This window comes from Drosophila novamexicana, unplaced genomic scaffold (assembly GCF_003285875.2).
Source record: "Drosophila novamexicana strain 15010-1031.04,08,12 unplaced genomic scaffold, DnovRS2.1 tig00000193-arrow-pilon, whole genome shotgun sequence".
Taxonomy (NCBI): Eukaryota; Metazoa; Arthropoda; class Insecta; order Diptera; family Drosophilidae; genus Drosophila; species Drosophila novamexicana.
Window position 1 is genome coordinate 5,922,914 of NW_020824787.1, and position 19,713 is coordinate 5,942,626.

Consider the following 19,713-nt stretch of genomic DNA (forward strand, 5'->3'; position numbering starts at 1 on the left):
TTTAGTCTGCGGCGTCATAATTAAGTGTCTCTTAACCGGGCACCTGGCGGCGGTTCTATTTTTGATGGGTGCTCGCACGAAATGGGGTCAAGTCGCTGTTAACGATTCGATGGCCACGAAGCTTCCTAATCTTTTCGATCAAATTCCATTTTTGCCAATTCTGATTATGAATATTTAAGAATAGTAAAACCCGTTTGCCCTAAGGGACGCACGCTAAGAGTGTCTCTCTTAAGTCAAGATTATGCTTGATTTTGAAAGTAAAACAATATCAAACTAATTCTTGACCCATTTGCAGTTACTCACTGTCACAGATAAGTAGATACGAATATGTAAATAGATACGAGTATATATAAAATAAGCCTAAATAACGACCTTAATTTGCTTTTGCTCACAGGTCAACGGAGGTCGTAGTAAATAAATATAACACAGATAAAAGTAGGAACATCGGTTGGGCTCAAAGTATTTGTACATATTTGTATTACATTCGTTAATACTTTATTAATAAGTTAAACAATCATTTTAAATAATAATTAGATATTAAAATGCATTAGTCTAGTTTCATTATATGTATGTATGATGGTTTTCACTAGCTTAAAAAACGCATAAAAAACAATTGCATAGAAATGCCCAAATAAATGGCTCTGCTTCTTATCCACAGATAACAATTCATTGGCAAGCTGATACGATTTAAATTGAGAACATTTCATGAACTATTTCTCGTTGCGGCAATGCAGAAGAATGAACACACCCGCCGCAGCCGCAGCCGCAGCAGATCAATATATATGACGAACACCTGACAGTGGGAGATTTTGTGGGTGTGTGTATGTGTGTGTTTGTGTGTGTGTGCGCGTGCGTTGGTGTGGCGCCCACACAGCTTATATGTAATATAAGCGCACAACCGATTTTGTGATGAGTGTTTCGTTGTCATAGAAACTGGTTTGAATTGTCACATTGCCATTTAAGACTTTTGCGGGCATCATTTGGGACTCGGGTGCTGCCTCGATGGTGCTCTGCCATGTGTTGGTTGTGTTGGCGCCCACGAAGCCCATCTCGAAGAACCATTCCTCCATGATGCGTCCCTTGAAGAGCACTTTTTGGTCGAGCCGAAAGTTTTCCATTGCCTCAATCGTGCTAAAATTGATCTCGCGCGATACGGCGCGCATGTCCAGAATCTTGACGGGTACCCGCGCCTCGTGCTCGACATCTGGAGCAGAAAAGTCCTTGTTCTCCTGCCAGATTACCTTGCCGGTGTCCGCATCGCGCAGTATCATGTAGTTGATCTGGAAACCCTTTTGGATTTTATCGCCTGCGCTGAGGTCGTCGGAGCCCATTATTAAGCCACTATAAGTGTCACAACCAGAGAGAGCGTTGTTTCAGTTAAATTCGCGTTGTTGCAGCTCAGATTATATTTTTGGAAAAAATCAATGTTTATTTTTAATGCTAATTATGTATATAGCAATATTTTTAATTCTAAAAATACATATATACGCGTAGCTGTGCTCAGAACCAGCTGTGTCAGCTGGAATACAATCGATGGCTGTGACAAAAATATCGATTATCCGTGTTAACAAGGCACGAGTGTTGAAGAACACTTTTGTGGCTGCCGCAACACTGGTTAAAACAGCTGTGTTCAGCTTGGGCTCTGCTATGGCTATGTTAGGGGTATGTAATGGCATTGGTTTAAACTTTTAAGTCAATTAGCATCCTGTTATTCTATTTAGTGTGTCGAATTAATTTCAAAAAAAGCTGTTACCTAAAAAGCATTTTGTCAATTTTTGTCAACTTAAAATGTTTTCTAAGCAAGTTGTTTTCTTTCAGTGTATCGCTGTTCAATGTTATTAACAGTTTAGCAAAATGTAGTTTAGTTTGTTGTCTTTCAATCAGCTGACGACTTCTCGAAAAAAAAGTAGAAATGATTATTTACGGCGTCTACATAGTAAGCAAATCCGGTGGCCTCATATTCAACCTGGACAATAACGTACCTCGAATAGAGCACGAGAAGACATTCACTTACCCGCTGGACTTGGTGCTTGACTACGACCCCAAGAAAGTTTCCGTGTCGTTTAACCGCAAAGATGGCATCAATGGTAGGCGTTGCCTTTTCTTTTGCACCCTCCGTCAAGCCTCACTATAAATTTTGGTTTGCAGTGGGACATGTGCTCGTCGCCATCAATGGCATGCCAGTCAACGGCGCCACGCTGGAGGACGGACGGGACGTGAAAACGACGCTGGAGTCGCCCGACAACTTTCCGATCAACCTGAAGTTTAGCCGGCCCAAAATGACAACGAACGAGAAAATCTTTCTCGCGAGCATGTTCTATCCACTGTTTGCCATTGCCAGTCAACTGAGCCCGGAGCCCAAGAGCTCCGGCATTGAGCTGTTGGAAGCGGACACCTTCACGTTGCATTGCTTTCAAACGCTCACCGGAGTCAAGTTCATCGTGATCTCGGAAACGGGCCTGAACGGCATGGATCTGCTGCTGCGCAAAGTCTACGAGCTGTATTCAGATTATGTGCTAAAAAATCCGTTCTATTCGCTGGAGATGCCTATACGCTGCGAGTTGTTCGACAACAAGTTGCAGGAACTTCTGTTGCAGGTGGAGAAGACAGGGATTAACAATATTGATAAATAAAAATAATAATTTGTTGAAAAAACTTTTAGGCTACAAGTATCTAGCTATCTTTAACTCTAGCTATCTTTAGCTATCTTTAACTCTGGATGCCAATTGATAATCAGTTCTTAAATTCTGAGCACTGCATTAAAGCGCTTAAGAATCCCAGTAAAAAAAAAACAAACATGTTAAATAGAATAATATTCATATTAATTGTGAATTAGCATTCTTATAGGATGTTCGCCTGGCACACATAATTCAGAAGAGTTTCACAAGCTTCATCATTCAGACCGCCTGCGGCAACTTCGGCACAGTATTCATTTCCAGATTTATTGTCCGGTAGCCCAGCCTTCCATCTATAGTAAGGCATGGCCTCTCCGGTTGCTATCGAAATAAAGTTCCCAGTTTTGGCCAAGCAGTTTGCGGATGTCCAGAAACGATTAGAGGGCACTATGGAGACTATCACGTCCATTTCAGTGCTGTTCTCAATGTTAAGCAAATGTCCGCCCCATTTGCGACAATTCTCCGCTGCCTGAAACCAGTTCACCTTCAAGTTGGACTCGATGTGGTACAGTTTATTGCCAATTTTGATTGGGAAATCCTTGCAGCTGCTAACGCATTTTCCCAATTCATTTGACTGCACCAAAACATCAGCTAGATGCAAAGATTATTTTATTATGATTGCTTGCAATTGTTAAATTGCTTAAAGATACTCACGTATTTCATTTGCCATGCTGAAATGCCATAGTTGCATAGAAAATAGCAAGAAAATTAATTTGCCGTCCATTTTGCCTGCTTTACCAGTTCTAAATGCTCTTTTGAGCAATTTTTTGTATTTATACACTTTTGTCCATTGCCCATGAAATTATCAAAAAACCAAAAAAAAAAAAAGATAAGAGCGTGCAAATTTCTCACAATAAACCTGCCAATTAATTGTTGTTTAATCAAGGTAATACATTTTACAAAACCAATGCAAGTACTGACCGAAAAAATACCTCAATAATCGTGAGTGCTCAATAAAAGCTCGAAGTTCCGGTTTTGATTGGCGAAGAATGAGGGTAAGTACCTTCTCCCCTGAAACGGAAATTAGGACTTTTGAGAGGCGCTGGGATACAAGAATTCCTTTATAATTAGGAAGATGAATGCAAACTAGTCAATCAAAAAATCAAGAAAAAATAATATTAATAAATTTATAAATTATAACAATAAATAACTTAAAAATCAAAAATATTTGGATGGATATTGACATTTTTTAAATACTGTCTTGTTCGAAGTAAGTGTCCTAATAAAATTGTTTAGCCATCATTAACCAATATTATAATTATTATTGTTATTACCATCAGGAATTAACGCCCTCTATTCCTACCTACGTGCTTTAATATATTTGTACCCTATAAGGATTTTAGAGGGGGGAAGTACAAAGCACAAAGTATATAATATCAGATACCGAAATACTATTGGAGATTTAAGGCTTAACATATATGATATTGCTCGGAGCATAATTTATAGGCCAATCTTGGCTTTAAACAATTGAGCTTGTCTTATTTTGTATTCTTTTAACAATTAAAGGTCATAGTAAAAAAAAGGTTGCCAAATATTTTAAGCATTTTGTAAAAGTCTTTTAAAAAAATATTTTTTATATAAGAAAGTCTATAAGAAGTATAAAAGTCAAGTACTTATGCTTTCAAGATAATAAAGATTATAAGTCTGCTTCCGAAACAAGGAAATGCCAACACATTGAAATGTTTATAGTATGCAATTAACAAATCGTAACTTTCGTCTGATAATGTCACAAAGCGGGCAAAATCGAAAGGTATAAATGCGTTAGCCATTGCACAGCAGTTATTAGTCGAACTAATGAAATCAAAATGGCAAGTAAGCTCGTGTTTTCACTATTTCTTTTCCAATTTTGGCACTATGCAATGCCAAATTCGACGACGGGTAAGTGTTATCTCGAGATTCTAGTTCCAAGTTTAATTTATTTCGAATTTCATTTGTAGTTAATGACTTTTCCCAACTAGATGTATCGAATCGGACGAGTAAGCGTTTTTGTTCATTATGTTACAAAATTGCCAAATAATATAATTTATTTAATATTAGCTCTAAACGTGAAACCGATTGTTAGCACCACGACTAACTTTCCCCTTCAAATTGGCAACAAGTTTTACCATGTTGAGGACAATTTAAAGACCAACTGGCATCAGGCCGCACACAATTGCCGAAAACTGGGAGGACATTTGATCAACTTTGAGACCAATGCGGAAATGGATGCTATATTAGCGGCAGTCCCCACTTCCCGTTACTGGACATCTGCAAACTGCCTGGGGAAGAACAGGGAATGGATTTCTATCTCCACTGGTATGCCAATGCCCTTCTTAAAGTGGATTAACAAGGAGCCAAACAATATGCTAGAACTTTGTGTGGAACTCAAGATAACTGCTCTCAACGACGCATTTTGTAACCTTTCATTTAATTATATATGTGAAGCCAAGGTAATATAAGAAAATAAAACTGTAAGAATAATAAAATCAATGCATTGCCTTAAGGTTGAAGACTATTAACTATTTAATTGCCTATGGGGTCTAAAAATTTCGTCCTAATGGGAATTACCGTAGAGTTCACAGACATATACACAGAAATGAAATTTAAATTTACGTTCATACTATACGTGGATTTAGATGACCCAACCTCAATACAGTGCTCATTTCGAGAATAGTTTTTGGGTCGAGGTCTTCGATTCAGGAAGATCTTTGTTGGACTTTTTACACAATAATCTCTTGGTCTTAGTTTTTCACTGGTTCCATTTAATAAGTCTTGGGTTTTAAGACTACGCAAATGTCCACCTAATTCACGGCTTACATGAATAGTACCTGTCGATTTTCTTCAATTCTAAGTCTATTATATAATTTACTACCGGTACTCTGAATATAGGTACGCTAAGTTAATTTTTAGGGCAGTTTCATCCTGTATTATAAAGGTGTGCTAATATAGCGGGTAACATTGGAGGAATAGGCCTAAAATTATCATTTTATTATACTATATCGAAAGAAAACTTTGATGTACTACTGTTTATAGAAAATATGGTTTCTGTATAGAAACCTAAAATTTTTACTGTAGTTACCTTATATGATGTATGTGCACGCTGCGATGGGGTTTTGGAACATTCCACTAACTATACAAAATTCATGGAAAACTATTTTGTCTACCATCCGATCCGCTTTGAACTCATTTTAAAGATGTCCGGAGGATCCACGGCGGTTTAAATGTTTAGGAGAGAAGTTCATTTACTTTAACTCATTTCCATAGATTTCCACAGCCAGTTAATATTAACGTTGACTTCCATAAGAATCCTTTTACACAATTTGATTTTTGATTTGTTTTAATGAATACGTATATATTTATAGTTTATATAGGTATAATTTGTTTACTGCTAAAGCAATACAAAATTCTTGTTTAAGCTACGAGTTATAACACCTACTGGCATACTTAGAAAAGGTAATGTATTTATATTCGCACTGAATATGTATGTACAAAATTTGAATATATATATATGTACACACTCATAAATGAATTACTTTCACAATGCTAAAACGCACATCATTCCATATATATATATACATATATATGTATTTATATATAGTACAGACAATCATTCTCCCGCTTATTTATTTATTCCGTGTTAGACTAAAGAAATATAATATGAGTGGTGCAGAGAATTATGAATGTGTTATAAATGTTAATAAGTATGATTACAGAATATTCTGATATATTACATATAATAGTATAGATGTTACTCGTACAGTTTATTAATAATATTGCAAAAAGTTTTTGGGACTCTCATTTCATTAATTGTTTTTTTTTTCTTTGAGCTATTACAACTGCGCCCCTTCAAATTTTCATAAGCACACTAAATGATATTGAAAACAAAATAGTTTTGTATAGATCAGAGTGTTTAAACAGATTCAGCCAAAAGTAGCTACAGATTTCGCATCATAAATACACAGATGTACCAAAGTTGTTGCATACTCTGAAGCTTACTGGTTTATATAGAATGTACAATTAAATTGGTTATTTTATAAACAGTTGCATCTTTTATTGATTACAATTATAAGTTTGCTCATCTCATTTTTGGCAGGAACACTTTGTGGTTGGTTCGTTTCTAACTAATCAAATTAACAAAACACAATACAATACAAAACATTTCGAAATATGTTACAACAAAGAATGAAACTCTACTCAGTCGTTGGCCTCTTGGCACCGGCTTGTTCTTATTATTTTTGGTTTACTTGCACTATTTTTAGTTCAGCATTACCTAATGACACATTGGAACTGAGCTTAAACTCTATCGATATAACCTATTAGCTGGCATATTTCAATAAGTGAAATGCATGTTTGTATTGTCCATGTTAATTTTCTAGTCTTTTACACCATGTTTGTTTTTCAACAATTTAAAAATTTTTTTTTTTCGTTGTTTGAAATAAAGTTTTTAAAAGGCCTTGGATTTTTTCTTTTTGATAATGGTTTATAATAATTGCCAAGCAAAATTATTTTTTAGCAGGCGGCTGGGATATGTTTCATAGCACTAAAGCTAGTAAATTATACGTGTGGTATGTGAGGGCAACTCGCAGATACTAATGCTAAGGTGAAGACATATTCGTACACTTATTATAACATAATTTGCACTAATTGAAAATTGTATTTCATTCGATTAAACATTTTATATTTGATTCCTTTTTTTTTAAATTTTGCTTAATGTAAATAAGTTATATCACAACAATAGAGACAAAGATGGGTGTGTGAATGAGAGTGTGTGTGTGCGAGTTGGGCTTGTGTGTGTCTCTTTCGAGTCTAGATCAAATAACAAAGGCAAACGTATCGGACTACAAATTGAATTAAATATATATATACGATACTTATATACAAAACGTTGGGCATAGTACAACATTTGGAGTTTAATAGCACACATACATATACATACACAAACACACACACACACACACTAAGACGCACACGTACTATACGCAAAGAGCGAGATTATTGTAGGCAAAGCCACACACAAACACATAGACGCGAACGCACGCAGCAATATTCCACTGAGATCCAATACAAGAGTGACGCCCATCGGGGGCAGGCCCGTCCAGCGCCGATCTAATACTAACTCTTGCTGAGCGCCTTCTTTTTTCTTTGTACCAGAATATCATAGAACGGATTATGGCTGATGGACTGCGTCAGGCGCTTGATCCATTCCTGTTGATCCTCCTCCGTTGCGGCAGACATTCGATACACCGTGTGCTTGCCCTCCACCACCTGCAGATAGATGAGCTAATCAGTTTCTGAGTTCGGTAAAATGCAGAAGATTTACTCACCTTGCCCTCGGAATCAGTCTTGCATGCCTTAATGATATCGGCGCCGCCGGTGGCAAACAGCTCAAAGCAATGCGGCTTGCTGCGATCCTGTATCTCGCGCACTGAAATATTCTCCAGCGGTATTATGCCGCGCGGCTCCTTATCTGTGGTATATTCGAAATAGTACAGGCAATTGTCGTTCAGTATAAACCAGCGTCGCTTCCACGATTTGTATCTGTTTGAGTAATTACATAAATTAAAGCTTTCTGCAAAATTTGAGACGATGTGTGGTATTTACCTGCCGCCCTGCTTCCAGAGCCAGCCCTCCTTGTCGGGATTGAAAAAGGTGTGCATTAGATCGTTGCCATCGTCTTGAGGTATCTTGAAGGGCTCTGTGCGTATGGACTCGTACAGCGACTCAAGCAAACCACGAGGCAAATCGCCGCCGTTGTTAATGCCACGATTCATCGAGATGAATTGCTCAACGGTGGGTTTGTCTTTGACCTACAATAAAATAAACAAAAATGAATTAACTTGCAGCAATCAGATTGCAAAATAGTAACTAATTAGGGAACAGTTTTATGTGCCGCTCGTGCTGTTGAGATCATTTTCAAGATGCCACAGGCCAATTAGTTGGCACTTAACAATTTCAGCTCGTGTGAAATGCTTTAGACTTGACCTATTTATAGCCCTATTCACAACAATTTTGTAATTGCTTTAACGCACAGTAGTTGGTGGTGGGAAATGGGGAAAATGCGGAAATGCGTCGTGTGGACCGTCGATAATTGCCGGCTGACAGGCGACAAAGTATTCAATTCCGTAGTTTGGGCCACGCGACGCGCATTTCGCGAGTTTTTTATTTCTGTTTTGGCACACACAACACACATGCAGCCCACCACCACCAACGACAACTTCCGGTCGTTCCCAAACACTTCCGGTTTGCAAACCATGACAGTGAATTGTAATTTGGTGCCAACAATAAAAAGGGAAAGAAGAAAATTCCCGTACCTTTTTTTGTGCCTCATTTTAAATACATTAAACTCGATTGAAAGCACAAAAAAGTGAAGTAATCAGAACGTGCAGACTGAAAGTTTAACGGATTAAAAGATTATTTTAATCGCGATTTTTTTTAATACGCGACATTCAACAGATTCGTGTATTATTTAAAATTAAAATTAAAGAGAAAGTTTTGAAAAGTTATGTAAATTTACACAAAGTAAATATTTGGAAGCATTATTTCGTTGAGATTATTTATAAAAATACTGATAAGTTTCAAATATTAATACAAATTATATCGTTTTGTAAAGCATTGAAAAAGATACAAAAACATATATGCAGAGTATTGAGAAAGAATATAAGAAAGCTAAAGTGCTTAAAATATTTTCAAATGTATTTAATCATAATGAATATTGTGATGTGAATGCATATTTCCAAATTTAAGTGTGACTGCGCTTACAAAGCTACAAAATACTGAATTATTTGTAAGTGATTGGTAATCGATATATTTGAGCATGATTGACTGACTGATTGATAACTGACATCGTTGATATTAATACTGAATGCAATGTGTACACATGCACATAACTTACCGATGGATTGTGCAGTGATGTATTGAGCATTATAATGGCAAAGCTAAGCACATAGCAGGTATCCGTGTTGGTAAATATATCCGGATTCAGTTGACAGTAGCGCTGCGCGAATGTCTCCATCATGCGGTCAATCTTTTGGGCCTCGCCGGGCAAGCGAAATGACCACAGGAATTGCCTAAATAAATGGAAAATGTTGTTTAATCATGACTTTAATATTAGATGAGGGCTTGTTTGAAGCTAACCTTAGAGCTTGCACCAGTATCAGATTGGTGAAATCGTGCAGTGCCACAAATGCCTTTAGCACATCCTCATTGAAATCGTTTTTCTCGCCGAGGTAATCGCCTGGAAAGTCAAACAGAAATGAGCATGAAAATTTATGTTATGCATTATGGAGTTTTAATTGAATTTTATCCATGCGGGCGTCGCACTGTGGACAACAATTTATGAGCTTGCCAATTCAGCAAATGCGAGACTCACCTATTGCCGTTTTGTTCAGTCCCTCGCCCTTGTAAAGGAAATGCGCCACATCCTGCGGATCGTGACGCAACAGTCGGTTCTCTACGAGATACTCAATACCTGCAAATGTTAAGAATATTTAAAAACAGGCAATTGGTTAAGGTCTTATAATAAAATAATCGTATATATAGTATAGCTAGGCTTCTACCCCACAAGACACTGCGGTAGATAAGAACGCAGCCGGAAATTCAAGTTGCGTCAAATCAAATGCAGCCCAAACAACATATAATCTACCCATATAAGTCATACATATATCCGCGGCGACCCGCAACATAAACCACAGCAATCTCAATAATAATAATAAAAGGAAAAAAAAAATAAGAAAAAATGTAGGGAGCGGCTGCAATGACGAGACATCGATGTCATTATTTGCCAATCAAATCGCGGGCCCTCCGCGCAGCTCAGCAATTTGCGATAAAAGCCGGAAGGCAAGACAACAAAGAAGAAGAAAACCCGAGCTCCAGGAATTCAAGTAAAACGCATTAAGAGCAAACAACACATATCGCGAAAAATGCGACATACAACCAACAAATTTGGCAATCGCGTGAGCTATGCTCGATCCGTGGGTGACGCCAAACAGACAAGTACAAGGGCCGTTTACTTGCTGAAGAGCATTAAAATTATGTGTTACTAGAGAAGAAGGGCATAACTATAGAAAAAGGATAGAACTACGTATAGATATAGTACGGAACAAGTATATATATGCACATGTTTCATCTATAAGGTACCTAATATAAGATACTTGATTGACAAAATTTGCAGAAGTAAATTCACTTTAACAAGGTGAAACTCTTGGGTTATAAAATGTTGTTAAAGGCAAAAAAGTACTTTTATGTATTGCAGAGTGAAATCCGCAATATGGCAGTAAGAAAAAAGATAGTAACAAATAAAAACTTTCATAAACATATTGAACAACCCACGCAGTTTTTCTTAATATTTCTTTTGCCTCAATCGCAGACAGATTGGCTTTTCAGATTGATGCTTTTGTAGTTTGTTGTTGGCAATGGGAATCCATATATGTGCCACAACAACAGCAACAACAAACAAAAGCAGCAACAATAATCGCAATAACAACAACAATGACAACAATAATGCGAAATGACAACGATAATGACAAAGGAGTCGCCTGGAGGAGTCGCCAGGCGTTGTCACACGCGATTAGCATCAGCAAGTTGGCAGTTTCCCCCCATCCAGGCACCAATATCCACGTTGTGCGTTATGGATGGCACATTTGTGGGCTATTAATTTAAGTGTGTGTGCGTGTATATGTGTAGTAGTGGGTGGGGTGGGCTGGTGTGTGTCTGTCTCTGCTGTTGATAATCGGCCGATAAAGCGACAAATAACGATGCCCTGTAAAACATCCGAATCCACCCAAACCCAGAACCATCCATCCCGCCCAGCGCTAGGGACTGTTTCACATGTTTTTAATAAGCGGCGCGTCGACGCCTCGTTTTCTGAAGTGAACTCGATTCTCGTATTGTCAAAGCCGGCGGTCGCTGACTCCGCGCACGCATCGCGCCATTTACAACAAATACTTCAGTGTGGATTAGCATTTTTATTGTGCCCGCCCGCCATTTGGAATTTTATGCAGGATGCGCCCTGTTGTTGCTGGACCTATTCCCTGACAGGCGAGAGATGCGTGGCCCAATTTGGACTTGTCAACTTTAATTTATGGCCAAGAGGTCGATGAAAATATTTGATTAGCTCTTAAATTACGTAGGGCGAAGGGAATGAGGTCGCATGCTAGAGCAAAGATCTAAGGTTGGGCACTGAAATAACATGTCGGGTATGTGGGTCACTTGGGACATATATGGAGAAGGTTAACAAGTACAAATATCTATTTATGTGCTCTTATTTTTAGATGAGGGAAAATCAAAACTGAATTCAAAATTCCAGGCGTTTTTTGAGTACATATAAATACTTAAATATGGGGAAATAGGGGACACGTATCTACATACATCCAACAGTTGGTGTCTTAGACTATTGAGCTCTTGCAGATCTTCGTTGCCACTTTTTCTGTTTTTTATTTGTCGACACTAAGAAAATCCATGATAATAAAAAAAAAAGAGGAACTAATTTGGCGAAATATGTACGAAAGCAAATGTGCTTCTCTGAGGTTGACTCAGCTCGTCGAATTGATCAGAAATATATACAGATTGGCATTTCCATTGAATTACCATTTTCCACCAATTTTCATTGCCAACAGGGTCTAATTTGATTTTCAGAAAATATTTTTCTTCTTCGCGAATTAAAACGATACATATCCAATTGTCGTGTGCCTTCTTATAATAAGATTTTTATATCACACTTATAATTCTCAAATACTTTTAACAGAAGTTACTATTTCATACGACGTGCGCTTTTTATACTCATTACAGTCTTGTGAGGAGAGAAATATCTGAAAATCCCGAATAAATTATTATTAGCTCTCAATGGAGAGCTGGGCAACAACCCAGTGAACGTCCATATATTAAGTAATACACACGACATATCAATGTAATTTTCAATTGTGTATTCGTATCCATGCCGCCCGCATATTTGGCCTTGCCCGACTGTCTGTCAGCGCGGTACTCTTCAAAAGTCTTCACAGAGTTCAAGAATATTGCGACATTGACATTTCCATTAAATTAAACGCCCAAGCACTCGTCGTATCCCTGCTGCACGTACTACAAATGTCAACGAACTGTCAAATTTGTCAGCGTTTTAAGATTTTGCTGGGAGGGGCGGGACTTAGGAAGACTGTCAGGGGCTGCGGCTGCTGCTGTTGGTGCAGTGCGTTGACGTCGCGTGGCATTCGCAGCATCTCATTTCGGGCTCATTACGTTATTAAATTAACGTCGGAATTATCATCATTGGGCGAACGTGCCGTCCCGCAGCCGTCCCCGGCCACCCAAATATGACACTGTAAATTTGCCTGGCAAATTCACTCTTTGGCGCCGTCATGCTTTAGGTTTTCATGGAGCGCTACTTCTCGTATGTCTCACATATATCAGCTCAATTATAAAGCAATTCCTTTCATTTGTTGTTGGCGTCATTGAAATTTCATTTAAATCATTCCGACATTAATATTTCCCGATTTCCCCGTCGATCAACAAACATTGGCAGCACGGTGGGGTCTGCCCCTTTATTAAAGATACAATTGTATCTGAAAAAGCCCTTCCCCTTTTGCGCTTTAATTTATTACTTTCGTTTATAAACAGATTCTACAAATATTTCTCTTGCATATAAAAATCAATATATAATTACGTGTTAAACGTCAAAAATAATTACTTTCTATTGAATTGCAATATCTGACTCAACTAATAATTAATAAATTCTGTGGTTTTTATGTGGTTTTACCTTGAAATTCGTTTTTGATCTTGAATAACACCCTAACTGATTGGAGAATATTCCAATCAAGTGGAATACAAATTTAATATGTATATCTATATTTTTCCCTTGAATAATAGTAGGAGTCCTCTAGTTTGTGAGTTTGTTTAACTTTCTGTTGTTTTTTCAATATGCATTTCATGTTTTGATAATGCGTAGGAGAGTAATTTGTATGATATCATTATAGAATGAGGAAAAGCCGCCTAAATATCCCGACAGAATATAAGTGCTAAATAATTAGTTTTGTTATACATTTTAGGGGTTTTTGAAAATAAGGACCTGAGCGAAATGAAGCGGGCGGAGTCAAAAGTGTCTATTTCTTAGAAGATTGTTATAAGGAAGCTTTGAATGCTTAAATTACAACAATAATATAACAAATAAAAAAATTAATTTTCTCCGAACAATTTATTCGTATCAAGAGGCTTGGTTTTTGATTCGGCATTTTATGGCTTGGAGCTGTTCGGGCCGGCTGACAGTTGTTCACGATATCTAAATCAAATCGTACCATAAACTGATTTGGATTTCCTTTTTCAGTTTCAGAATACCATAATAATTTTCATTGTTCGATTAAAAAGTTAAAGCGCTTAACGTATCGATTGCAATTAGAGAATCGAACTTTGTTTTGCGTAAGTATTCGGCCACACGACCTAAGCAGCTGTGAAATAATATCGATTACTTATTTCGTAGATTACAATTTGTCAAAAGTAATTTTTTTCAAAGGTTTGATTTTTCTTCTTGAATCTTAAATCGAATCAGTTTCTGCCATTCTCAGTATCAGAATCAAAAAAAAACGCAAAATGGACAAGGAATCGAAAAGATGGAGCGACGAGGAAACCCGCAAGCTACTCGACTATATGGAGCTACATAAAAATATCGAAGTGAGCATTTAATATAGTACAACAATATTTCTTGACCTAACCACATTTATATAATATATAATTTAGAAGCCTACGGCTCGGATTTACTATAGTAAGCTGATAGATGAGACCGGCATCAGATGTGCTTGGCATTCGTTGAAGTACAAAGTGCGCTATCTGAGGATGAGTCTGCGGAAGGCGAATACCCTGGGCAACTTGACAGGATCTATGCAGAACGACGAGGCGATCAAGAAGCAAATTTGTCCATATTATGAGCAGCTGATGAACATTTTTGGTCTTGGCAGGGGCCCTGTGGATCCGGAAGACATAAAGCAACCCATGGATTATGCTGGCGATAGCTTGGAATTCACCGATTGTGATGGCTCCCTCAGCCAGAGCGACGTGGGCAGCTTCATCTTGGAGCCTTCCGGCTCTGAGTTCGAAGTCAATCAGTTCAAGAAAGCGCCAAGGCAAGTAAATAAGAAGAAACGCAAAAAATGCGATACGGCCATGGATAAAATAGTGCGTTTAGAAACGGAAAGAATTGAGTTTCGCGGAAAGCAGCATCGTCTGGAGGCCGACCGACTGAAATGGATGAAACAGGTGGAGGGCAGCAAATTGCAACTGGAGATGGAGAAGTTCGAATGGGCAAAGCAGATCGAGGAGCATCGTTTATCTTTCGAGAATCGAAAACTCAAGTTGGACGAGAGGAAAATGGACAACGAATTTTTACTACGTAAAATGGAATTGGAGCTCAAATATAAATGCAAATAAATATTCAATATTCTTTGAATTTTTGAGTCTAAGAAACCAAAGTTTTATTTAATTAGAGCTGTATTTTAAAGCAGGGAATTGAAATGGTTTTCTGTCCTAAATAAACGTCTTTATTAAAAAAATTTTCTTGTTAAGAAATGAGATACGCCTAAGTTCTACCCCACATATTTAAGATATTTATTTAGACTTTTCTAAGAAAGCTTGTACTCACCTTTCTTGGGATCCATATTGAACTTTTTGCGTCCAATTGACATCTGTTTGTCCTTATTGGAATGCTTGTCTTCAGGCACATCGAGCGCTTCCATTTCCGAAACGACCTCGCACAGCTCATCTTTGATTTGCTATAATTGAAAAAAAATTAAAATGAATTAAATAAAATCGAGAGTTGAAACTTTCACAGTATTTATATGTACAGCTGGAGGTACTTCAGCTATACATGTGTATATAAAAATAGATGAAATAGTCGGGAATGCATCATCTGCAAACACTCGTATAATTTGCGGAAATGACTACAGCGACAATTGTTGCTAAAAATAAAAATAAATAAATAAATAAAGACTGGAGAAAAAAATGGTGTTTACGCTCTGCACAAAATTTCAACAAGACTGGGCGTTAAGCTGCATTCACAATTGTATTCATTTCGCATTCACATTCACAAGTGCGAATCATTTGCATGTATCCAAAGCGGCGACTGGCGCCAAATGGACGAACTAAATTCGTTTCACTTCAAATCATTTTTGTGATTTGTTCAAGTGCTAAAAATATAAACTCGAAAAAATAATGGAGAAGGTAATTCATAGCGAAATTGATTTAATTGAATTATGCGCATAGAGCCGAGTACCTGACACGGCATGGGTCCATACGCGGGGTCAAGACAAAGGCAACTGCTGCTCGAGTTTATCAAAGCATTCATGCTGTAATATGATCTATTCAAAGAGGCGTGACAAATTTGTCAAACATACAATTGAAGTGAACGAACGAGGCCGCTCACTAGCTGTAAATGTATCTGTGCGAGTCGTATCTGTAGCACATATAAGATACAGTTGCTGCACTCAAGTGTCTAGTTATTTGTCAGCCTGTTGACGCTTGACTTGGCGAGAGAGCCACGAGACCGGAACATATCAATTGCCCCCCAACATATAGCCCCTGGCACTGCGCCTATATGACCTTCTGACTCATTTGCTCAGCCTAACAAATAAGTATATGTATCTATATATATATGCAAATCGACAGCGGAATGCCAATTAAATGCGCTGAGAAACAATTGACAACGAGAGAGAGAGACGGGACAATACAATTCCAAGATCGTTCAGATTCGTCGTCAAGTTTTGAAGTTATGCGATGAGCTCATTCCATTGGAACTTCACACAGCGTAGTGACCCCCCGAGAATTTGCTAATTTTAGATACTTTTTGCAGTTAGGAGTGGTAAAGGGTATTTTTTATAATCAATTCAATGCGTAATTTCTTTAGGTCTTTGACGTGTGACTTTGCAGTCTTCAAGTTGCGATGACATTTGGGAATTTTAAGCCCAAAAGGTCTCACACAGAAAGCAGAAATAAAAATAATATCACGAGTAAACAAGTTTTAAGATCCATAAACAAAGTAAAGACATTTATAGTTGAATAAAATTTCAATGCAACATAACTCAATAGATTTGAAATAAGTTCTCGAAAAACAACTAAATGTCTCGACGTTTTATTATGGATTTATGCATATTTTATAGATGGTTCCTTGCAGGCACAGGGCTTAAACTTGACAGCTTTATAGGTTTTACTACCAAGTTGTACCTCCTTTCCCATGCTTAAAATATCTGAGCATATTCCATGCCGCTTCCGTTGCGCATTAAAAAGAAAAAACAAAAATGTAGCCTTTCAATTAGTGGACCGACTCTCTGAGATAAAACAGAATTATGTAAATGTTTAAAATTCCAATAAAGTTAAACGATCGACACAACATGTGCGTTTGCTTCCAAGCTACGCCTCTCCGATCGTCGGCTGTAGAAAGCATTTAAGACATCATAGAAAATTATATAAAACAAAAGAAAATTGTTAATGAGAAGCGAATAAGGAGGCGGACAATAGCGGGAGAGAGAGAGAGAGAGCAACGCCAGAGGGCTACAGGTTCTGGGACGGCATCGCTAATCAAAGAGCAACTACTGGACAAGGGTTATTGATAGCGCACAGCACAGGTAAAGCTAATGAACGTCAAGCTTTAAAAATAGCTCGCACTGAAACGACGAAGGCGACAGGTAAACAACTACGTCAAAGGTGTGGGAACGCGGCACGAGGAAGTCCAACGAAACAGAATCAATCAAGAAACCTGTTTTAATGCAATGCAAATGTATGGAACAAAGTCGAGCATGACACCGATAGTAATGTCATATCAAGCATACTTTTAAATAGATTTTATTAACTTTCAATAAATTATACTTATATAGAACAACGAATGCTAAACGAGTTAATTCTGCAAAGTGCTTTAAAATACAAACCAATAACTAGAGGGCAGGCGAGTTAGGAAACCCCCGTAGGAAAGTCAAATATTTGCGAACGTTATTAATAAAGTGACAACAGAAGGCAATGATGCAAAATTAAATGCGAATGTATTAAAAAGTGTGAATAATAGATATGGAAGAATATTTGTAATATTCGAGGAAATTATAAAGTTTTAAATGATGTAGTAAATACGTCAAAAGAAAATGCAAATATGTTTGTTTTTCGACGGATCTTAATGAAGTAGCAAGTGGACGAAATAAAAAACGACCAGACCAAAGTAATTTAGATAAATAATTGGACGTAATTAAATCGTTTGAAAATAAATGACAAAACTAAAAAAATTGTTTAGCTAAAATATATTTTGATTGAAGTAATTAAGTCTCAGTAGTTGAATTAACTGAGACGAGCTGAAGCTCATTTGCTTTGTGCTAGCTGCGAGAGATGTGAAATAATAGAATATTTCTATAGTCTCTTCTGTCTAAATATTATGTCCGACTGGGGCTTTGAAATCTCTGATCATTTTCTGTTTAAAATAATTATGATATAATTGACGAAATCCATCAAAACAATATCAAAAGCACATGCCCAAAAAAACACCTGGATTAACTCATACCTGCGGTCGCCTTAGTATGACGACATTGCTCTGTTCGGCATTGTTGCGATTTCGCTCCATGAGCGTCCGGCAACTGTCGCACAGATTCGCCTGTTGGTTGTTGTTGTTATTGTTGCTGTTGTTGTTGTTGTTCAGCTGTTTGCTGCTGTTGTTGTTGTCCGCGGTGCTGTTGTTGTTGTGGCTAAGCGAGTTGCGCTCAGATTCGCTCTGCGAATTTGAGCTGTCATCAATGAAGCGCAAATCGCCCGCCTCAGGTGTCAGCGGTGAGCTGAGCCCCGAGTTGACTGTCTCCCCGTCCACAAGCTCCGGTTCCAGCTGCAGTGCCACATTATCGATGCCATCCTCGGCAGCGTCCAGCATGCAGCCCAGCGAGTTAGAGCGCGATTTGCGTGGTGCCTGCGGCGGTCGCCTTGAGATGATCTCGCCCCGCTCATTGAGCAACAACTCGACGGGCCGCGAGACGATCAGCGTGCGCGTTGTTGTTGTGGTGGTTGTGTGGGTTAGCTCCGAGCGCCTGTTGTAGAGCTGTGTATGTGGCTCATCGCAGGGCAGACGCAGCAGCTCCACCTTGCGGCTGACATCGCTACAGCTGACTGTCTCGGTGCTCAGCGTGGGACTTGCCGGCGGTGGACTCTCGGCACGCAGCGAGGTCACCTTGTAGGTGGCCACGCTGGTGAACGGCGACAGCGAGGGCGATCGGGGCGAGCGAGGCGTGCAGCTTGGCGTCGGTGTTGATGGCAACGGTTTCACCGGCACTTTCGGCGAATCCTTTTTGCCTGCCAAGCTGCCAAGATTGCAGAAGCAGCGCGCACAGACGTTGCTGCTGATGGTGGTGGTGCTGCTGCTGTTGCCGCTGCCACCGCTGCTGGTGGCATTGCCCAAGAGCCGGCGCCGATCCTCCTCAGCCGTCGTCGTCAGCGCTGTTATGTAAAAGGTGCTGCTGCTGCGACTGCCGGGCAGACCAACGCCACCGGCTGGCGGCGTTGTGGCTCCGGCAACGCTGGCGGTGCTCAGATCAAAGCAGCTGCGCTGCAGTTGCTGCTTACTGCCAAAGCTGCCGCTCTTCTTGCTCTTCGGCTGGCGGCGCAACGAGCTGAACCAGTTGCTGAAGCTGGGACGCTTCTGGTGCAGCGACGTCGTCATGACTATCGGCCAATTGCTCACTTCCGTTCGCTCAGTCTTTTTTATGGCTTTTTTTTTTTTAATTTTATTTTTGTATTTCAACCCGAAAACGGGTTCTACGTATGCGCTGTCCCGCTCCCTTCTGCTATTTGGCCTTTGACTTTGATTCCTGGTTAATTATTTTGGCTTCTTCATCGCGCGACTCTGAAAATTGTAGAGTTTTGTTTTTTGGTTGATTTAACCGTGTTCTGCTGCGCAAGGAACTCGCAGCAATTTACAAGTACAAAAGGCGCGATGCGTTGAGAAACTGTATACCATAAATTCATTAGCTAATTATTATGATGCCGAGCAGCTCAAGCCCACAAAGTGCCCCCGACAGGAAGTGTCAGACAGGACAGGCCACAACTTCAGAAATTGAATTTG

At 38.8% G+C, this 19,713-nt stretch overlaps 5 protein-coding genes across 7 annotated transcripts in view; 2 read left to right on the plus strand and 3 right to left on the minus strand.

Annotated features, from left to right (window-relative positions):
* Window positions 1–520: 520 nt before the first annotated feature.
* Window positions 521–1,524, minus strand: LOC115758615 (probable cGMP 3',5'-cyclic phosphodiesterase subunit delta). Its single transcript, XM_030699348.1, has one exon. It carries the CDS (start codon window positions 1,329–1,331, stop codon window positions 876–878), a length of 456 nt encoding a protein of 151 aa, XP_030555208.1. The 5' UTR covers window positions 1,332–1,524; the 3' UTR covers window positions 521–875.
* Window positions 1,525–1,843: 319 nt separating this feature from the next.
* LOC115758962 (trafficking protein particle complex subunit 4) lies at window positions 1,844–2,655 on the plus strand. Its single transcript, XM_030699765.1, has 2 exons — window positions 1,844–2,087; window positions 2,149–2,655. Exons 1-2 carry the CDS (start codon window positions 1,913–1,915, stop codon window positions 2,631–2,633), a joined length of 660 nt encoding a protein of 219 aa, XP_030555625.1. The 5' UTR covers window positions 1,844–1,912; the 3' UTR covers window positions 2,634–2,655.
* Window positions 2,656–2,841: 186 nt separating this feature from the next.
* On the minus strand, window positions 2,842–3,445 carry LOC115759285 (C-type lectin 37Db-like). The gene is made up of 2 exons (XM_030700187.1): window positions 3,330–3,445; window positions 2,842–3,266 (listed from the first exon to the last, which is right to left on the minus strand). The coding sequence occupies exons 1-2, from the start codon at window positions 3,397–3,399 to the stop codon at window positions 2,842–2,844; spliced, it is 495 nt and encodes a 164-aa protein (XP_030556047.1). The 5' UTR covers window positions 3,400–3,445.
* Window positions 3,446–4,483: 1,038 nt separating this feature from the next.
* Window positions 4,484–5,128, plus strand: LOC115758964 (C-type lectin 37Db-like). The gene is made up of 3 exons (XM_030699767.1): window positions 4,484–4,553; window positions 4,613–4,651; window positions 4,713–5,128. The coding sequence occupies exons 1-3, from the start codon at window positions 4,535–4,537 to the stop codon at window positions 5,111–5,113; spliced, it is 459 nt and encodes a 152-aa protein (XP_030555627.1). The 5' UTR covers window positions 4,484–4,534; the 3' UTR covers window positions 5,114–5,128.
* Window positions 5,129–7,099: 1,971 nt separating this feature from the next.
* Window positions 7,100–19,713, minus strand: part of LOC115758958 (cytohesin-1) — a 43,539-nt gene continuing 30,925 nt past the window's right edge. For 2 of the 3 annotated variants that reach the window (XM_030699760.1, XM_030699761.1), the window contains 7 exons: window positions 15,274–15,403; window positions 10,024–10,122; window positions 9,789–9,888; window positions 9,547–9,721; window positions 8,256–8,461; window positions 7,979–8,192; window positions 7,767–7,919 (listed from right to left, as the gene is read on the minus strand). In XM_030699760.1, coding sequence (XP_030555620.1) covers window positions 7,767–7,919; window positions 7,979–8,192; window positions 8,256–8,461; window positions 9,547–9,721; window positions 9,789–9,888; window positions 10,024–10,122; window positions 15,274–15,403 — 1,077 coding nt within the window. Of the gene's footprint in view, window positions 7,920–7,978; window positions 8,193–8,255; window positions 8,462–9,546; window positions 9,722–9,788; window positions 9,889–10,023; window positions 10,123–15,273; window positions 15,404–18,168; window positions 19,495–19,713 lie in introns of all 3 variants that reach the window. The other variant, XM_030699759.1, reaches the window with a different exon arrangement.

Excerpts from the sequence above, each read along its gene's own strand:
- LOC115758615 (XM_030699348.1), bottom strand. The coding sequence starts at position 1,331 with ATGGGCTCCGACGACCTCAGCGCAGGCGATAAAATCCAAAAGGGTTTC.
- LOC115758962 (XM_030699765.1), top strand. The coding sequence starts at position 1,913 with ATGATTATTTACGGCGTCTACATAGTAAGCAAATCCGGTGGCCTCATA. Across the intron at positions 2,088-2,148 it reads CCGCAAAGATGGCATCAATG|TGGGACATGTGCTCGTCGCC; the intron begins GTAGGCGTTGCC and ends TTTGGTTTGCAG.
- LOC115758964 (XM_030699767.1), top strand. Across the intron at positions 4,652-4,712 it reads AGATGTATCGAATCGGACGA|CTCTAAACGTGAAACCGATT; the intron begins GTAAGCGTTTTT and ends ATTTAATATTAG.
- LOC115759285 (XM_030700187.1), bottom strand. The coding sequence starts at position 3,399 with ATGGACGGCAAATTAATTTTCTTGCTATTTTCTATGCAACTATGGCAT. Across the intron at positions 3,267-3,329 it reads CAGCATGGCAAATGAAATAC|CTGATGTTTTGGTGCAGTCA; the intron begins GTGAGTATCTTT and ends CTTTGCATCTAG.